Genomic DNA, 20301 nt, shown 5'->3' with positions numbered 1-20301 from the left:
AGCAAAGCATGCTCCGAAAAGAAAACAGAGCTAATGTTTTTTCTCATTCTTTCCTTAAATCAGTCCTACACAGATGAATCATGAGGTGGAAGATTCCTCTTTAACTAGTTAAGTCTTTGAAATCCTTCCACAAAAATGCGGAGTTTTTTGTGATTGTTGCAGGGCAAAAATCCTTGATTATGTGGCACGTTTTCTTAAAAAATGCGAGTCAATATGCGGAATATTTCTGCAATTTTATGCGATGACATTGTGGTTTGATGAAAATCTGAAAAACAGCGATTCCCCCCCAAACACCCTGCTTTTTGATGATGTTCATGTCGCGCAATCACGTCACTTTATAACGTTACCATGGCAACAGGGGAAAATGGCTGCTTTTGTGTGAAGTAAACGCAACATTTTTCAACTTTCTGCTGAGATATATTACGGGACTTTTTTGCAACGAAAATGCGGGGATTATGAAATCATGCAAACCCTGCATATTTTGCGCACAAATCGGCAAATTTATTTGGCGAAAGTGCGGCGTATTTGAAAAAATGCGGCCCCCGCATAAATATGCAGACTTTGGCTGATTATGTGTTGAATTATGCGATCACATAATCATGTTTTTCTGGAGGGACTGGTCTATGTCTTGGTGTGTTTACGTGTTTACTTCTACCTGCAGGAGAGCGCTGCTGGGTGGAGCTGGAGCGCGTCCGTCTCCTGCCGCGCCGGCGCAGCGTGCTGGCGGAGTCTGCCACGTCGGCGGAGTCTGCCACATCGATGGAGGTAGCGCCGTGGGTGGAGTCAACCTGGTTGTCGTGGTGACGGAGAGCGTCTGTCTCTGTAGCAACATTCTGGTCCCACAGTCCGTGGCACTAAGGAGAAGAAAAATGATGCACTAAGTTTGTGTTTTTATCTTGAGTATGACTAGGTAGTAATATACTTTAGTGTTTTTACCTTGAGTATGACTAGGTAGTAATATAGTTTAGTGTTTTTACCTTGAGTATGACTTGGTAGTAATATAGTTTAGTGTTTATATCTTGAGTATGACTAGGTAGTAACCTAGTTTAACCTTGAGAATGACTAGGTAGTAATATAATTTAGTGTTTTTACCTTGTGTATGACTAGGTAGTTATATAGTTTAGTATTTATATCTTGAGTATGACTAGGTAGTAACCTAGTTTAACCTTTAGTATGACTAGGTAGTAACCTAGTTTAGTTTAACCTTTAGTATGACTAGGTAGTAACCTAGTTTAACCTGTAGTATGACTAGGTAGTAATATAATTTAGTGTTTTTAACCTTTAGTATTACTAGGTAGTAACCTAGTTTAACCTTTAGTATGACTAGGTAGTAACTCAGTTTAACCTTTAGTATTTCTAGGTAGTAACCTAGTTTAACCTGTAGTATGACTAGGTAGTAATATAATTGAGTGTTTTTAACCTTCAGTATTGCCCGGTGGTAGAACAAAGCGAGCAGCTGCAGCAGGTCATACAGGACGTAACCTTCCTTCTTTTCCACACCCAGGATGTTCGGGGGGTGGAACGGTTTGGAGCGGTCCACCTCCAGCTTTTGGTTGAATGGAAAGAAACCAAACTGGAAGAAATACTTGATGACGATGGTAACCTGAGGACACAAAGAGGTAAAATTATTGTTAAACATTGGACTATTGACAGATTCAATGTTAAACTGATGCCAGCAGCAGAGTCAACCTCAGTGTAGATGATGGCTGTCATCCAGAAGGTCTTACTGGGTCGAGGGACGGACAGCGTGGCCCACAGAAACACCAGAACAGGAAGTACCAACGTTAGACAGCTGGCAGACACCATGTGGTTCAACACGATGACCAGGTAACACACCGTCTCCGACCTGATAACAGGACTGTTTGAGTATCTCAGCAACACCAGAGGAACCTGTGAGTTACCTGTGGTGCAGAGCTTACCTGGCTGCGATGATGTTGTAGAGGGCGTAGCATAGCTGGAGCAGCTGGTGTTGGTTGGCATAGAAAGAGTCTGATGCCTCAAGCTCCACATTGTGGAAAGTCCTGAAACAGAGTGGTCACCAGCTGGTTAAGGCTCTGACACACCAACCCGACGGCCAACCTTCGGCAGAAAAGGCAGTCGGACTGACTGACTCCCAGAGTTGGTCAAAAAAGTGCCTCAGAACACACTGAAGAGATGCCGACTTGAGCATATGTTCTGCACATGCACAAGACGTAATACGTCTCCATAACAGCAGGCGGCACTAATCTGTGTTCTCCCCCCAAAAACCGGCAGCTGATTGGACGAACGCGTTACGTGGGTCTGGCGACCATAATGGCGGCTTGTTCGGAATAGAATCTCATATTTTCCGAAGACCTGTTCACCGAAACGTGTTTATGAAAACATTTTAAGAGAGAAATAGGCTGTGGAGCTGCTCATTTCAGATCGACAAAGGTCAGTTTAAAAGATTTTCCTCAGATTTTGAGAGGGGTTCGTCAGGCTCATGCCACTCGTCCTTTCCGGGTTAGCTCTCCACGTACGGATGACGGCATGGACCACACCGAACAGACTCGAGTCACCGACCTCGCCAGACTGTCAGATGACTGAAAATCGGGTTGGTGTGTCAGCGCCTTTAAAGTCAGTAATTAAATATGTACATTTATTCACACAGAGTTTTTCACAGATAAAAATACATACTGCTTTATAAAACGAAGGATAGGCAAAGGTTACAGGGTAAGGGTCTCTGTGACTCACCAGTCACCTGGGCCACAGATTTTCATTCTTGATCACTGCTAAAAACTGAAAAAGAAATTGTGAGATTTTGTTTGGGTCTGCTAGTGACTCACCTGTTCCTTAGAAGCTCGCTGGCTGTCAGCTCCTGAGTGCGAGAAAGCAGCAGACAGGAAGTGGAGGCTGAGTCAGACAGGAACTCACTCCTCTCCCCCGGTGTCTCAGCCAGCAGCCGCCTCCTGAATCCCTCCCCAGAATCCTCCTCCTCCTGTAGGTCCAGGCCCAGAGCCAGGCTGTAAGAGGGGGGGAGGAGAAGGGAGGTCGGGGAGGTGGCGGAGGAGGTGCTGGTCTGAGTCGGCTGTGTGTCAACAGGAAGTTGCTGGTTTGAGTCTTCAGCACTGTTCAAACAGAGAGAAATAACTGATATAATCTGTTGGAATAGATGAACAGTGTTATGTTTGTGTTCCTTCAGGATGACCGACCTGTGAGAATGGTTCTCTTCCTCTGAAGAGGACCAACATTCAACTCTCTCCATCCTGGACAGCTTGGGTCGCCATCTTTGGCTGGTGTTAGTCACTAGGCATTCTGGGCAATATTCACCTTCTGGGTCACGTTCTGGGTCACCTTCGGCTATTGCTGTCTCTGTTTCCTCTATTTCCTCTGCTGCCCCCGAGGTTACCTCTGCTGTAACTGGTTTGACTGAAACAGGTTCTGGTTCTGTTTCATCAGGACCTTCTGCTCCTGATACTGGTTCTTGTTCATCTGGATAATCTCTTCCTGGTTCCGCCTCTGGTTTCTTATCTGCTATTTCACAAGTGTCAGAATCCATTGCCTCTTCCTCTTCCCTTCCACTCTCCGCTGAGGTCTGCCCCTCGGCCTCATGGGTACTGTAGTTCAGGCCTGACTCTCTGGAGCTTTTCATCAGCTGTTCTTGGTAGTAAACGTGGATTGCCTCTCTGGTCGGAACATTACCCTGAACAAACAATTACATAAAAAAGTCAACTCAGAAAGCCATGATAGGCAGGACTCCTCCATCATCTTACATTTCCAACACTTCCTGCTGTAGTCCTGAACATGTACCTGCTTAGCCTGCTGCGTTAGCATGCAGCGCTCAATGCGGAGGACCGTGGAGATGTCGATGTGTTCCTGACACAGACTGCTGAGCCAGGTAGTCAGAGAGTCCAGCAGAGCCGACAGCAGAACCCAACAGAACCGCATCGTGTTTGAAAACCGACGCAACACCGTGTCTGAAACACACAACATCACCTGATGACACCTGCCTCGTTTTCAAAGAGACAGCAAAGGTGGTGCTGGGAGTAAGAGATCTACATTACATCTATTTTACTAATGAATTTAGTTTTGAGTCTTTTAAAACTTTGTAATAAAAGTTTAGGTTTAATTGGGTTATCCAGCTGTTGAACAGAGAGTTCCTCAACATTATGTCATGTGACTCGCACATATGTTTAAATAAAGATGTTTAAATGATTAAATAGTTAATTTTATGGATATGAATGAAACCAAGACATGATGATGTGAGTGCTCATGCTTCAAGAGAATTGTAATTTATAAGAGCATAGAATTGTTGTATTACTTTTTTTAAATCACAGAGTTTTTAGTTTCTTATATCAGCTGTTACGGTGGTCTGAGAAAATGGAAAGAAAACACCAGGACATACTTTCAAGTGTGAAACAACAGACGCAGGAAGTGATGTCAGAATTTGAATCTTCTTTCAAACAAACAGACAATCTACACTTGTATGTGTGAGTGACATGCTGAATATTATAACCTCCTACCTGGTCCCTCCTCTTTCTCCTCCTCTTCTTCATCCTCATCTGTCTCCTCCGTCACTTCTATGACTCCAGCTGCTGGAGAGGTGGAGGCGGATTAAAGGTTACACCAATATGCAGATGACACATAACTTTACCTTTACTATCTGTTACACCGATATGCAGATGACACATAACTTTACCTTTACTATCTGTTACACCGATATGCAGATGAAACATAACTTTACCTTTACTATCTGTTACACCGATATGCAGATGACACATAACTTTACCTTTACTATCTGTTACACCGATATGCAGATGACACATAACTTTACGTTTACTATCTCTGGATAACAACAACACTTTGGACCATTTAAATGGCTTCTTTTTTTAAATGTGTATGTTGGATTGTGATCATTTCATTAAGAAGAAGTAATGAAAAACTGATAGATGTTTTAATCTGTTTATGTCCGAACTAACGACCAACCTACGGTGGCCGACAAGGACAAACCCCCTGCAACTTGCTTGTGTTTTGTCTATTTTCATGTGTATTCTTAAGTTGCAGGGCGTTTGCCCCTGTCGGCCACCGTACTAACCCTTTCTGCCCAAACGGTACAACTCCTGTCTATTAATCCTCCTTTCTCTTCCTCCTCACCTTCTCTCTTCTCCTCCTTCCTACTCCTTCGTTTAGAGGAGTTTTTCTTCCAGAGTTTCTTTTGGTTGTTGCGAGCTCTCATTGCTGTTCTGGAGTCTGTTATCCAGGCATGATAAACAAACTGACAAATACAGAGAGACAGACAGACAGACAGACAGACAGACAGACAGACGGTTTGACTATTTTCTGCTTCAATGTGCTCAGAACATTGTTGTAAGTTAGATCTTCTGACAGTTTTACCTGCTTCTTCTTAGATCTGTTCTATGTTTATGAGTCTCTCACCTGGAAGGCTGATTTGTCAGGTAGTTCCTCCTCCTTCTCCTCTTCTTCCTCCTTCTCCTCCTCTTCTTCCTCACTGTCTGTCTCAAACAGGTAGTAGTCACCGCTCCTCACCACTGCAGACAGACAGGTCAGACAGACAAGTCAGACTGACAGACAGGGCAGACAGGTCAGACAGACCGGTCAGACAGACAGGCAAGACTCACTGGAGGTGTGGTTTACCCAGGGTCTCCACCACTTTTTCCGTTGCTGACCCTTCTTGGTTTCTGGACCTAAAAACAGAAAATAACATTTATTCATTACACACTGTTACCATGACAACAGATGTTTAAATAACATTTATTCATGCTGTGACTGACAGCTACATATGCCACACTGTTACCATGACAACAGATGTTTGTTTACAGACCATCAGTGTGGAAGCTGTCTTGGGTCAAACTCAACATTTTAGCTTTTCCTCTGCGGAACTTCTGCTGTCTGTATTTAATTCTCTCCATCCTGAAAAAGAGACAGGAAGTGGTTCACAGGTCAGACACAGTGTCAGTGAGTCCTATCTTGGTCTATCTCTTGATCCAGTTTTGATATTATCTGGGGCCTGTCTAAATCCTGACTCACATATATCATTAATTCAGTTTCTGACTCAGACTTGTCTCTGTCTCTTGTGTTGACTCCAAGTCGTCAGGGCTTGCTAGAGTTTGGACAGGTTTTGTGTTGTCTGATTATGAGGTGATATTTTTGTGAAAGTAAGATTTAAAGAAGTGGTGGTCATCTTATATTGGAGGAACTGATATTGAATGGAGAGTGTTGCAATATAGGGGTTGTTTTTAGCTCCAATGTTGCTAAGCTAGCATGTTTTTTTCATGTGTGCTTAGAGTGAGCTGTTAGAGTGAGTCAAGGTGTTTGGTTAGTCCAGTCGAAGCTGCAGAAGTTTCTGTGAAACATGCACTGATTACTGTTGCGACTGATTGTTCACACTAGTCTGGTCTCGTGGGCATGCGGACTCATCTCTCTGCTTTCTGCCTTCAACCAGATGCTTTAGAGTTCATTCTTTTAATCGCATCAGACTTAAAACTCCTTCATACACCAATCTATCCTATTGTTAAACCAGCTACATTAAATCCAGTGCAATACTTATTTCAGAGATATACATCTCCAGGACATTGTCTGTGTGTATGTTCATGTCATGTTCTGTTGTTATACATGTTTTCTTTGTTTTCCTAATTGGAAGTTTATGTGATTTGTGGTAATGTTTCATGTATGTCTGTTGGTGTTATTAATCTCATGTATGTTTGTATGTATGTGTATGTCCTCTGTTGTTATACGAGCTACCCAGGGATGCACAAAGAATTTCAGCTTTGGCTGACAATAAAGTTGCATCGTATCTCTATCAAAATTTAGTCATGACTTTCAGAACTGTCCAGACTCGACTGACTTTGACTGCAGTTATGTTTTCACCCATCATGCACTGCAGCCCTGAACTTCTCTAACATTACCAGTCAGAGCTTTAACTGAGAACGCAGATGTCTAAATCAGTTGGATCGGAGATTAGGCGGTCTGTACCCTGCCAGCTCCTGAACAAAAAGTCTATGTAATGTCTGACTGTACCCAAAGTGTGAAAATTCACAGCGAGGGAGTGGGTGTGTTGATGACATTTTCATCAAGCGGCTGGTTCCAAACTGTTAGAATACAAATATCAAAGGGTGAAGAAGAAGGGTGATTTAGACAAAGACACCCATGAAATGTCTCACTGGAGAGACGACAAGATTCAGGAACTTCTGTCTGTAAGATATGACAGAAATTATCATACAGATTCAGAAGAGACTCGGTTGTTTATGACCACTGCAGTGTAATCTGCTGAGTCATGTCCTGCCTCCGGGACGGTCTACCCAGGCTCCACCCCTCGCCCAAACCAAGTGGAGGATTTCCAGGAAGTGAGAACTCATCTGACAATCTACTGTTGGTGCAACATGTGAGCAAGAGAAACTCCAGACTATGTTGGACAAAACATCTTTACTGTCTCTTCAGCAGGTCCATGGATGTCTTCTCCACCTCCAGTCTCGCTCTGACAGCTTTCACTGTGGACGCCTCAAAGAGCTCTGCACCCCTGCATCACACACAGACACACACACACACACACACACACACACACACACACACAGATACACACACAGACACACACCTTAGCATCATGTGACTCTGGGCCCTATCTTGCACTTAGCGCAATTGCAATCGTCGGTAAAGTAGGGAATGAACCTGCGTTCCCTGGTGCTATTTTGCAGTTTCAGAAAACAATTCCGCCACAGACCAGGAAAAACCTGGTCTAAAGTCAGTGGTGCTAGTCTAAAGTCAGTGGTGCTAGTCTAAAGTCAGTGGTGCTAGTCTAAAGTCAGTGGTGCTAGTCTAAAGTCAGTGGTGTTAGTCTAAAGTCAGTGGTGCTAGTCTAAAGTCAGTGGTGCTAGTCTAAAGTCAGTGGTGCTAGTCTAAAGTCAGTGGTGCTAGTCTAAATTCAGTAGCGCTAGTCTAAATTCAGTAGCGCTAGTCTAAAGTCAGTAGCGCTAGTCTAAAGTCAGTGGTGCTAGTCTAAAGTCAGTGGTGCTAGTCTAAAGTCAGTGGTGCTAGTCTAAAGTCAGTAGCGCTAGTCTAAAGTCAGTGGTGCTAGTCTAAAGTCAGTGGTGCTAGTCTAAAGTCAGTAGCGCTAGTCTAAAGTCAGTGGTGCTAGTCTAAAGTCAGTGGTGCTAGTCTAAAGTCAGTAGCGCTAGTCTAAAGTCAGTGGCATGTTATTCAGATGCTATTTTAGGAGGGACAACGCGCATACACTTTGCTTGTCTCATCTACACGGATGCAACAGTTATCATTTTTGCAAACCATACATAATTACAAGGATAAAAATTACTGAAAATCCGCTTCAGGTGTTTGGAAAGGTCAGGAGGCACTTTACAGTACAGTCCTCATGTAGGAAAGCTTTTTTGCACACCTCTTTTGTCGGGCAGATGTGTAGGATATGATCAAAAGTAGCAGATCTAATTTTTTTTTAGAAAATCCTGCACACTGCCAATTACGCAAGCAATCATTTGTTAAGAAAAATACAACGTTTTGGTCTCAGACCTTGATCAAGTAAAATTTTAATAATTTCATTGATGAAGAGGTTTCTGTGTGGAGTTAGCATGTTCTCCCAGTGCTTGCTTGGCTTTCCTCCAGGTGCTCCGGTTTCTTCCCACCATAAAGACATGCATTCAACTAGGACTACAGTTGAAAATTAGCCGACTGGCTAACACTGGCACATTTACAGAAATGTTCATTAATGTGCATTGTCCTAATCAAATAAACAAAAAAATAATAGTCTGGTCTGGGAGTTGCAATGTGCTCCTGGTGGAGCGGGGGTGGGAGGTGATGGAGTGGGGGGAGGAGGAAGGGGAACAACAGGAGCAAGAGGTGCGTTTGGAGGCCCACGCTCCATGGCTGCAGCAATCCTCTCCAGACTTGAGGAGATGCCCCGAGAGGCCACAGCAACATCGCCACCCGGCCAAGATGCCATTTATTACTTTGCCGCATCCCGGACAGCTCCCGCTGGCGTACGCCAGGCAAATCTGCCGTCATATTAGCAATCACCAGGGAACAAGCGCGCCTGCTCTTAAAAGGGAATGTGAGATGAATGTGATTGGTTTATTGCACGTTACGCCCAATCACACCTAGCTACTTCAGACCAACCCATTTAGATTTGCGAGATCCGCCAACAAAGCTACTTGAGTTTCACATTTGATACTTGTGTTTCAGATCGTTAAAATAGAGCCCCATCTGTTTGTGTGTGTTTTAATGTGTGTTTATGAGTGAGTGTGTGTCCGTTTGTGTGTGTTAATGTGCGTTTATGAGTGAGTGTGTACCTGGAAGCCAGTAGTTTGTAGTAGTAGTGTAGTGTGTGTGTGTGTGTGTGTGTGTGTGTGTGTGTGTGTGTGTGTGTGTGTGTATGTGTGTGTACCTGGAAGCCAGTATTTGTGTATTTTGGAGGTCCAGCACCACATACAGGAAGTACTGACTCCTGAAGACTCTCCTCTGCAGCAACAGGAAACAGAAACACACTCCATCCCAGATGATGCCGGCCTCGTCGCTCGGCAACTCACACTGTTTACTGCTCTGCTGCTCCGCTGCAGGAAGGGACACGGCACTTAAACAACAGACACACAGGCAGACAGGCAGGCAGACAGGCAGACAGGCAGGCAGACAGGCAGGCAGACAGGCAGACAGACAGATAGACAGAAATACAGACAGACAGACAGGCAGGCAGGCAGACAGGTTTATGTTTAAACTTACGTTTGGTATATCCTTTGATGGTGCAGGCCAGACTGAAGAGCTGAATCAGCCAACAGTGATTCAAGACCAAGGACTTAATAAAACCACACGCCAGGATCTAAACACAGAGACAGACAGACAGAGACAGAAAGACAGGTGGAAACAGAAAGACAGACAGTTAGAGACAGACAGGTGGAGACAGAAAGACAGACAGAGATAGAAAGACAGACAGAAAGACAGACAGGTTGAAACAGAAAGATAGTTTTTGACCATGTGACTGAGTATATATATATATATATATATATATATATATATATATATATATATATATATATATATATATATATATATATCTTACCGACAGAATGTTTTTCATAGTGATGACAAACACATTGTAACCAATCAGACAGTCCCAGTACACCAGGATGGATCTGATTGGTTTCAGCAGCAGGTCTCCGCCCACCAACAGGAAGTAGAAACACGCCACTAGGTAACCCATACAGAAGATACTGATCCTGGAACAGGAAGTAGAAACAACAGAGTTCTGTTTTCTCTCGTTTATTGGCTGCGTCACAGCTGACAGCCAATCAGCAGAGATGTGTCTGTAAACTTGTGGTGATAAAAAGGCAGAGAGCTCACAGCAGGGTGTTCAACGTACCACCGTTTCAGGTTTTAAAAAACAGTTTTACAGACACCAAACTGTGGTGAGGAAGCTGTGGCTCCGCCCACTCACCTGGCTGTGGCTCCGCCCACTCACCTGGCTGTGGCTCCGCCCACTCACCTGGTTGTCCCGGTGATGAAGATGATGGTGAGGACGAACCAGAACATGTAGCTGAAGATTATCAACTTCATCATGTCCAAGTAAGACCTGGACACAGAGAGAGACAGACAGGCAGACAGGCAGTCAGAGAGACAGGCAGGCAGACAGTCAGAGAGACAGACAGGCAGTCAGACAGACAGACAGGCAGTCAGAGAGACAGACAGGCAGGCTCTTCTGTCAGTTGTTATTCTAATAAAGTAAAATGTTTCTGATGCTCTTACAGACAGACAGACAGGCAGTCAACCAGACAGGCAGTCAGAGAGACAGACAGACAGTCAGACAGACAGTTTACCTGCAAAGCATGAAGTCGGGGCCTGTGTTGACATGGAGCCGTCTGATTGGATCAGAGACGTGTCCGTCGTCCTGGTCCAGCTCCCAGTTGTCTCCAGCGAGGATCTGAACCGCCGGCCGGCTCTCGTCCTCAAACACCTGCCGCTGGAGCGCGGCCCCGAGCAGCAGCAGGAAGTCGTCTGAACCAACAGGAAGCTCATTATTTATATTTCTCTACATCCCACTGGTGAGACGCAGCTTTAAACATCACATTTTATCATCAAATCTCCCTTCAAATCCTAAAAAAGTAATTTCTGAACTTTTGTTAAAAAGCAGATCTCCAGACTACATTCTCATGTTCTCACTTTAATCTGAAATAGTTGTAATTCATCCAAACTCTTTGGTTTCCTAATTCTATTTCAAGTTAAATATTTTAAATAAAGATTCTGTGAGTTTAATACCAAAATCTATGAATTTACAAAAGCAAATGGAGTCTCATTCTGAGTCTCCTGAAACAGATGTTGGGATGAAGTCAGCAGCTGTGGCTCTTCTGTCAGTTGTTATTCTAATAACAGGACATGTTGATGCTCTTACAGACAGACAGACAGACAGACAGGTAGTCAGACAGACAAGCAGTCAGAGAGACAGACAGGTAGTCAGACAGACAGACAGACAGGCAGGCAGGCAGACAGTCAGACAGACAGACAAGCTCTTCTGTCAGTTTTTATTCTAATAACGTAAAATGTTTCTGATGTTCTTACTTACAGACTGACAGACAGGTAGTCAGACAGACAAGCAGTCAGAGAGACAGACAGGTAGTCAGACAGACAGGCAGTCAGAGAGACAGACAGACTCTTCTGTCAGTTTTTATTCTAATAACGTGAAATGTTTCTGATGATCTTACAGACAGGTAATCAGACAGGCAGTCAGACAGACAGGCAGTCAGAGAGACAGGCAGACAGACAGATAAATGTTTGTGATGCTCTTACAGAGGAGGAAGAGTGGGTTCGGGGGGGTCAGGTAATCAGGGAGGAAGAGCCACTTCACCACGTTGGAGTCCATGTTGGAGTTGGGAGGTCTCCACGGATAATCTGGAAACATTCAGAACAGCTGTTTAACCCAAAATGTTCTGATTTAGTCAACAGCTGTTTAACCCAAAATGTTCTGATTTAGTCAACACTGAAAAACATTACGCAGTGTTTCACCAAATGTATTCTGTTTTTTTAATTATCAAAATCACAAAAAAACTAAACAGTTCCATCTGTTTACAAAGAGGTGTAGCACATATTTAGCCTAGCTTAGCACAACAACTTTAAGCAGAAGAGACTATTAGCCTAGCTTAGCACAACGACTTTAAGCAGAGGAGACTGTTAGCCTAGCTTAGCACAATGACTTTAAGCAGAAGAGACTATTAGCCTAGCTTAGCACAATGACTTTAAGCAGAGGAGACTGTTATCCTAGCTTAGCACCAGGTGAGTACCTTTACAGGCAGCCGGAGGGAATCCGATACACAGCAGGTACTGGAAACACGACAGCCCCGACAGGAAGTAGCAGTACTTGGGCCACACAGCGGCGATGTGCTTCCTGTTGCGCTGTGATAGGACGCTGATGAGGCCGAAAGCGTGGCCTACAGCAAACAAATCCATCCGCTGACCAATCACGTTCACAGCCAACAGGAAGCAGGTCTGAGGAGGAGCATACAGGAAGTGCTTAGCTTGTTGTTAGTGTCGGAGTGCCAGACCTTTCTCTCACTGCACCATTTAACTTACTGGGACAACAGGGGACAACATTCTGGCTGGTTTGTATTCCCTTAAAAGGAACACGCCGACTTATTGGGACTTTATCTTATTCACTGTAAACCCCAGAGTTAGACTAGTCTAACTCTTAAAGTCCCAATAAGAGATGAGAAGGGTATGTATGGACTAGTCTAACTCTGGGGGTTACAGTGAATAAGATAAAGTCCCAATAAGAGATGAGAAGGGTATGTATGGACTAGTCTAACTCTGGGGGTTACGGTGAATAAGATAAAGTCCCAATAAGAGATGAGAAGGGTATGTATGGACTAGTCTAACTCTGGGGGTTACAGTGAATAAGATAAATTCCCAATAAGTCGGCTTGTTCCTTTAAACTAGGGCTCTCTAAATATCCACAATAACAACAAGTCAGACTAGCTTGTTGCTATGCTAATTAAAGTCTCACCTCCAGTCCAAACTTGTAGAAGAAGTAGTTGAGGAAGTACTTAATGCAGCTCAGTACACCGTCGTCCAGGTGACGCCTGGTGATGTCATGAAACAGCGTTCTGGTAGGGGGCGGGACTTCGTTACGTCGGAGACGGTAAAGCTCCTGGTGTCTGTAGACGGTTACCTCGAAGGCTAATAGCGCTAGCATCGTCAGGTTGGACTGCAAAGAAAGGGTTAGCATGATGCTATATTATCTGTGTTGTCATCTGACTTCTCACTACAGCTGCTGAGATGAATGGGTTAGTTGTCAACCAATGAATTGTTCTCCACATGAATCCACGGTGAAGGTAATGGTTATTGTATGAATTAATCTCCACATGAATCCACGGTGAAGGTAATGGTTATTGTATGAATTAATCTCCACATGAATCCACGGTGAAGGTAATGGTTATTGTATGAATTAATCTCCACATGAATCCACCGTGAAGGTAATGGTTATTGTATGAATTAATCTCCACATGAATCCACCCTGAAGATAATCGTTATCGTTGCAGCGCTACTTCTCACCCGCAGGTAGTCGAGCAGTTTCCCGTCCGTCTTCCGAAGCCCCACCCACTGGGCGGGGTCAATGGGACCAGAGTACAGACCAGAGCCAGACAGGTCAGTACTGGAGTTACCTGGCTACAGAGAGACAGACAAGTCGTTACTGGAGTTACCTGGCTACAGAGAGACAGACAAGTCGTTACTGGAGTTACCTGGCTACAGAGAGACAGACAGGTCAGTACTGGAGTTACCTGGCTACAGAGAGACAGACAGGTCAGTACTGGAGTTACCTGGCTACAGAGAGACAGACAAGTCAGTACTGGAGTTACCTGGTTACAGAGAGACAGACAGGTCAGTACTGGAGTTACCTGGCTACAAAGAGACAGACAGGTCAGTACTGGAGTTACCTGGCTACAGAGAGACAGACAGGTAGATGAGAGGTGCAGTTGGAAAAGGGGGACAATGGGTGTGAGATGTTGTGCAGGCGTTTGGTGGCTTTAAGTGCAGTTCAGAGCAAAGATTGTGGAAGAGACGAGTGTAAACTTCTGTCTCCCTGAGAGTCTCCGGTCTGCAGCGTTCTGAAAGCTGCCGGTTTCCACCAATCAGACAAGACGCTGTATCATCGCCATAGAAACCACACTCTTGACTTCAGACTTTTCAGGCTTGTTTGTAGCTGTATATCATTTGTAGCATCTTAAATATGAATGAAGATAGTGATATCATTGCTACAACTGCATTTCTCGTAGAGATGAGACGGAGAAAACAATGTTGTTAATTCTCTAATTCTCTGCTTTTCTTATCAAGGCTCTCTCTCTCCAGTCTCTCTCTAGCTCGCTGCACCACATACTGGTCTGTCTCTCTTCAGTCTCTCTCTAGCTCCACCACATACTGCTCTCTCTCTTCAGTCTCTCTCTAGCTCCACCACATACTGCTCTCTCTCTCCAGTCTCTCGCTAGCTCTCTCCACCACATACTGCTCTCTCTCTCTTCAGTCTCTCTCTAGCTCCACCACATACTGCTCTCTCTCTCTTCAGTCTCTCTCTAGCTCCACCACATACTGCTCTCTCTCTCTTCAGTCTCTCTCTAGCTCCACCACATACTGCTCTCTCTCTCTCCAGTCTCTCTCTAGCTCTCTCCACCACATACTGCTCTCTCTCTCTTCAGTCTCTCTCTAGCTCCACCACATACTGCTCTCTCTCCAGTTTCTCTCTAGCTCGCTCCACCACATACTGCTCTCCCTCTCCAGTCTCTCTCTAGCTCACTCCACCACATACTGCTCTCTCTCTCCAGTCTCTCTCTAGCTCGCTCCACCACATACTGCTCTCTCTCTCTTCAGTCTCTCTCTAGCTCGCTCCACCACATACTGCTCTCTCTCTCCACTCTCTCTAGCTCTGTCCACCACATACTGCTCTCTCTCTCCACTCTCTCTAGCTTGCTCCACCACATACTGCTCTCTCTCTCTCCACTCTCTCTCTAGCTCGCTCCACCACATACTGCTCTCTCTCTCCACTCTCTCTAGCTCTCTCCACCACATACTGCTCTCTCTCTCCAGTCTCTCTCTAGCTCACTCCACCACATACTGCTCTCTCTCTCCACTCTCTCTAGCTCTCTCCACCACATACTGCTCCATCTATTTCATTTATATAGTTTGTAGCTAACTTGACCAGCTGATCAGCATCAACCTTTTCCTGTAGCATTCTGAAAGTTTCTTCTCATATTGAATCTTCGGTCTGAACTTGTAGACTTTAGACAGACAGACAGGTATAATGTTGTTGCCATGGTTACCATTGTGCAGTTGGAGGAGTATCTGATTGGCTGGACAACGTTGAGTTGGTACAACATCTTACAGACGGTCAGCACACAGGTCCAAACAGTACAGACTCCTGACAGCAGGGGGCGCCATGTCCTGCAGGGCAACGCCACGGCAACGCACACCACGAACAGCAGGTTCAACACACAGACCTGCAGAGACACAGACAGGTTCAACACACAGACCTGCAGAGAGACAGACAGGTTCAACACACACACCTGCAGAGAGACAGACAGGTTCAACACATACACACCTGCAGAGAGACAGACAGGTTCAACACACACACCTGCAGAGAGACAGGTTCAACACACACACCTGCAGAGAGAGACAGGTTCAACACACACCAGGTATTGACAGGGAGAGTCTAACCTATCAGCTGTGTTGTATTAACAGAGAGAGACTAACCTATCAGCTGTGTTGTATTAACAGGGAGAGACTAACCTATCAGCTGTGTTGTATTAACAGAGAGAGTCTAACCTATCAGCTGTGTTGTATTAACAGAGAGAGTCTAACCTATCAGCTGTGTTGTATTAACAGGGAGAGTCTAACCTATCAGCTGTGTTGTATTAACAGGGAGAGTCTAACCTATCAGCTGTGTTGTATTAACAGGGAGAGTCTAACCTATCAGCTGTGTTGTATTAACTGAGTCTAACCCATCAGCTGTGTTGTATTAACAGGGAGAGTCTAACCTATCAGCTGTGTTGTATTAACTGAGACTAACCTATCAGCTGTGTTGTATTACCAGAGAGAGACTAACCTATCAGCTGTGTTGTATTAACAGGGAGAGTCTAACCTATCAGCTGTGTTGTATTAACAGAGAGAGACTAACCTATCAGCTGTGTTGTATTAACAGGGAGAGTCTAACCTATCAGCTGTGTTGTATTAACAGGGAGAGTCTAACCTATCAGCTGTGTTTTATTAACTGAGACTAACCTATCAGCTGTGTTGTATTAACAGGGAGAGTCTAACCTATCAGCTGTGTTGTATTAACAGGGAGAGTCTAACCTATCAGCTGTGTTTTATTAACTGAGACTAACCTATCAGCTGTGTTGTATTAACAGGGAGAGTATAACCTATCAAAGGAAGTGACTCAGAGCTTGCCGTAAAGCAGTATCTCCGGCCGTATATGTGTATGAAATCATTGACATTTTAAAAGGCTTTTTAGAACAAAAAAGCCACTTTAAAATAATTTAACACCCAGCAGTGTGTATTTTCTTAGCTTCCCCTTTCGAATGCAACATTCAAATTACTAGACAAAAAAAAATATCCTGAGAAAAGTGGATTTTCATTTGCACTGGCCTGTGAGCACCCTCATGTGGAACCAGAGTGGAACTGCAACCAGTTCAGAAGCCAGAAGTTCTCCCTTTATTAGACATTCTCTGGTCCCACTCACATTGAAAACAATACGTAGGGAAAAGGAGGTGGTTTTTTGTTACTGGCTATGCTAACCTTTAGTAGCCGTAGACAAGCCTGGTTTGTTTAGCACATTCGTAACACAGACAGACAAACAGACAGATAGACAGACAGACAGACAGACAGGCAGGCAGGCAGACAGGCAGACAGACCTCCTTCACACAGACCCAGATGATGTACGAGGAGACGATCTTGACAATGTGCAGTTCCAGGATCCACCAGAGGACGAACTGGAGGCGCTGCAGGGAGACGAGGACACGCAGGGACAGAACCGAGAGACGGTCCACCACCAACCGCCAAGACACCAGGCCTGAGGACAGACAGGGGTTCAGACAGATAGACAGGTGTTCAGAAAGACAGACATACAGGTGTTCAGACAGACAAACGGGTTCAGACAGACAAACAGGGGTTCAGACAGACAGGTGTTCAGATAGACAGAAAGGTTTTCAGACAGACAGACATACAGGTGTTCAGACAGACATAAAGGTTTTCAGACAGACAGACAGACAGACAGGGCAGACAAGGCAGGCAGGCAGAAAGGTTGACAGACAGACAGGTGTTCAGACAGACAGAAAGGTTTTCAGATAGACAGACAGGGCAGGCAGACAGACAGGCAGGCAGGCAGGACTCCCTGTAAGTTAGGGTTTACAGACTGTTTTTCTTTTTGCGTTTTAAACTTTTTATTCCTTCCGTTTGTCTCTGCTAATGATCAATGTGTTTAGACCTCTGATGTGGTCGGACAGGGTCTCCCTCTCCAACATGCAGGGGTTCTTCTCCTCCTCCTCCTCCTCCTCCTCCTCCTGTGTCTCCTCCTCCTGGGTCTCCTCCTCTTTCTCCCTCTGTTCTCTCTTCTCCTCCTCCTCCTCCTCCTGGGTCTCCTCCTCTGTCTCTGTCTCCATCTGTTCTCCTCTCTTCTCCTCCTCCAGGAGGAGTGGAGGAGCTCCGCCCAGCGACAGGTCGAACAGGCTGCCATCAGAGTGGACCAACCTGCAGAGAGACAGACAGGTTCAACATACACACCTGCAGAGAGACACACAAGTTCAACACACACACCTGCAGAGAGACAGACAGGTTCAACACACAGACCTGCAGAGAGACAGACAGGTTCAACATACACACCTGCAGAGAGACAGACAGGTTAACATACACTGCCAAAATAACTGGCTCCCTCCATCGCCCCCTATCTGAGCTGTACAGCTGCTCAGTGATCAGGAAAACCAACCTGATCTGAAATAGCATGGGTGCAGTCGCCCCAGGGCCCCGTGCCAATAAGGGGCCCCTCAATCACCGCTGATCTTCCGTCACTTGACGAAAACGAGGCCCCGCCACGTGATATAGTACAGATCGTTGGCTGGAAGAAGCTACTGTACGTGACCTAGTGTTATGATAAACCAGCTGTTCTTATCAAATGGAACAGTCACTTAACTCTTGGTTACCATGGTAAACCAGCTGTTCTTATCAAACGGAACAGTCACTTAACTCTTGGTTACCATTGTAAACCAGCTGTTCTTAACAAACGGAACAGTCACTTAACTCTTGGTTACCATGGTAAACCAGCTGTTCTTATCAAACGGAACAGTCACTTAACTCTTGGTTACCATGGTTAACCAGCTGTTCTTATCAAACGGAACAGTCACTTAACTCTTGGTTACCATGGTTAACCAGCTGTTCTTATCAAACGGAACAGTCACTTAACTCTTGGTTACCATGGTAAACCAGCTGTTCTTATCAAACGGAACAGTCACTTAACTCTTGGTTACCATGGTAAACCAGCTGTTCTTATCAAACGGAACAGTCACTTAACTCTTAGTTACCATGGTAAACCAGCACAACAATGACAATTACCAGGCAGCAAAACACTATATTCTAAGCAGACACATTAAAAACCGAAATTTATGAAGTTACATTTTTTATTTTAGAACAAACGGCAAACTTATCAACAAATTTTAACACAACTCTATTTACCGCTTTGCATCATGGGAATTAGCAAGCCAATGAGCCACGCTCTCTTTATTTTCTCACGTTGTTATTTCCTTCTGAGTCAGTTTGACAGTACAACCTTTAAATGCATAATGCAACTCCTGACTGCTTCTTTGACAGTGGCAGTGCTAATATATATACAGTATATATATATATATATATATATATATATATATATATATATATATATATATATATATATATATATATATATATATATATATATACACACACACACACACACACACACACACACACACACAGAGGCCAATGGGAAGCGCAATGTGTGCTGCCATGTCAAGGCGCATTAAAAAGAAAAGAACAAGATAGTAGGAGAAGTGTGGTAGCATTGTGTGCTCCTCTCACATCGTACTTCTCATCATCATCATCATCATCATCATCATCCCTGACTCAACACAATATTAATACCATTAACGTTGGTTCCAACAGCAGCGCGAGCATGGGTCCTTCAGAGGCGCACTGCCTAGCCAATGTCCTGTCTGAATTGATCCGTGCGGTGATTGGACATGGTCCTTGCCAGCCTGGCTTGAGGGACTGCTACAAAGAGTTTCCACATGACCAGGATAAGCGACACTTCAGTCCGGCTTGCGCCAGATGGGAGGCTCAGGTAACCCGGTGGAGTGCCAGTGGTTGGTGTACTCACCAAGGGCAAACCCGCTGTTCTGTTTCTGATGCTGGCTTTTCGGTAAAAAGTCCAACAACAGTGCTGGGAAAGCCTGGGCTGAGCCATGTATGGGGTTTTCTTCATTTAAAAAAGGGACAGAGCGGATTGAGATAGAGAAGGCATATCTAATGACAAAGTTTGGTTTGAGTCAGGACAGCACTGTCATGGCGGAGCTTCTGAAAGCAGAGAGAGAGAGCAGGTGGAGAAGAACAGAAGGATCCTACACAGGTTGGTGGACACCACGCTCTTTTTAGCCAGACAGGGGCTGGCTTTTCATGGCCACAGAGAACATGCTGGGCTGGGAACCCCTGACTCTAACCAGGGAATTTCTTAGAGCTCCTGAAGTTGCTGGCTCACTACGACTCCATCCTCGAGCAGCACATGAATAACCCGGTCAGCAGAGTGACATACCTCAGTCACCAGTCCCAAAACGAGCTCATTGCAGCTCTTTCCAAAGAGACACTGAGCACAATAATTGATGAGATAAAGCAAGGTTTTTCTCAGTTATTGTAGATTGCACCATAGATATAACAAGTATGGATCAGTTTTCTCTTTCACTCAGATATGTCACCAAAACAAGCAGCAGCATTGAGCGGTTTATTAAATTTGAGGAGTTACCTGATGGCAGTGTGGCATTTATGATCTTCTGCATAATTAGCTGACAAAGGACCTTGGTCTTAATGTAAATGATCTGAGGGGACAAGCATATGACGGTGCCAGAATGATGTCAGGGCAGTTAACGGGGCTACAAGCCAGGGTCAAGCGAAATTGCTCAGACAAGGCATTTTATGTCCACTGCTGCACACACAACCTCAATCTAATTCTTATGGATGCTGTGTGTTGTTTGTGTAGCGCTAACGTTTTTTTCTGTACACTTGAGACCTTGTACTGTTTTTTAACTTCAGGCCTTCCGGGAAGCAGGC

The 20301-nt window shown here is 44.8% G+C and overlaps 1 protein-coding gene across 1 annotated transcript in view; it reads right to left on the bottom strand.

Moving 5' to 3' along the window:
* LOC114552172 (piezo-type mechanosensitive ion channel component 2) overlaps nt 1–20301 on the bottom strand; it is a 79534-nt gene that overhangs the window by 9386 nt on the left and 49847 nt on the right. Inside the window, exons 18-43 of the mRNA XM_028572806.1 lie at nt 17574–17700; nt 17438–17516; nt 16866–17023; nt 15276–15452; nt 13516–13629; nt 12968–13168; nt 12249–12453; nt 11758–11859; nt 10791–10968; nt 10460–10546; nt 10037–10193; nt 9700–9796; nt 9368–9533; nt 7406–7495; nt 5801–5889; nt 5598–5663; nt 5395–5507; nt 5113–5233; nt 4482–4553; nt 3769–3935; nt 3171–3661; nt 2805–3086; nt 1920–2021; nt 1690–1846; nt 1421–1603; nt 656–854 (exon numbers count right to left, since the gene is read on the bottom strand). Of these exons, the coding sequence (XP_028428607.1) occupies nt 656–854; nt 1421–1603; nt 1690–1846; nt 1920–2021; nt 2805–3086; nt 3171–3661; nt 3769–3935; nt 4482–4553; nt 5113–5233; nt 5395–5507; nt 5598–5663; nt 5801–5889; nt 7406–7495; nt 9368–9533; nt 9700–9796; nt 10037–10193; nt 10460–10546; nt 10791–10968; nt 11758–11859; nt 12249–12453; nt 12968–13168; nt 13516–13629; nt 15276–15452; nt 16866–17023; nt 17438–17516; nt 17574–17700 (3980 nt within the window). The remainder of the gene's footprint in view (nt 1–655; nt 855–1420; nt 1604–1689; nt 1847–1919; nt 2022–2804; nt 3087–3170; nt 3662–3768; nt 3936–4481; nt 4554–5112; nt 5234–5394; nt 5508–5597; nt 5664–5800; nt 5890–7405; nt 7496–9367; nt 9534–9699; nt 9797–10036; nt 10194–10459; nt 10547–10790; nt 10969–11757; nt 11860–12248; nt 12454–12967; nt 13169–13515; nt 13630–15275; nt 15453–16865; nt 17024–17437; nt 17517–17573; nt 17701–20301) is intronic.

This window comes from Perca flavescens, unplaced genomic scaffold, assembly GCF_004354835.1.
Source record: "Perca flavescens isolate YP-PL-M2 unplaced genomic scaffold, PFLA_1.0 EPR50_1.1_unplaced_scaf_9, whole genome shotgun sequence".
Taxonomy (NCBI): Eukaryota; Metazoa; Chordata; class Actinopteri; order Perciformes; family Percidae; genus Perca; species Perca flavescens.
Note: the sequence above shows the minus strand (reverse complement) of the source record. Positions and strands in the feature narration are given on the sequence as shown.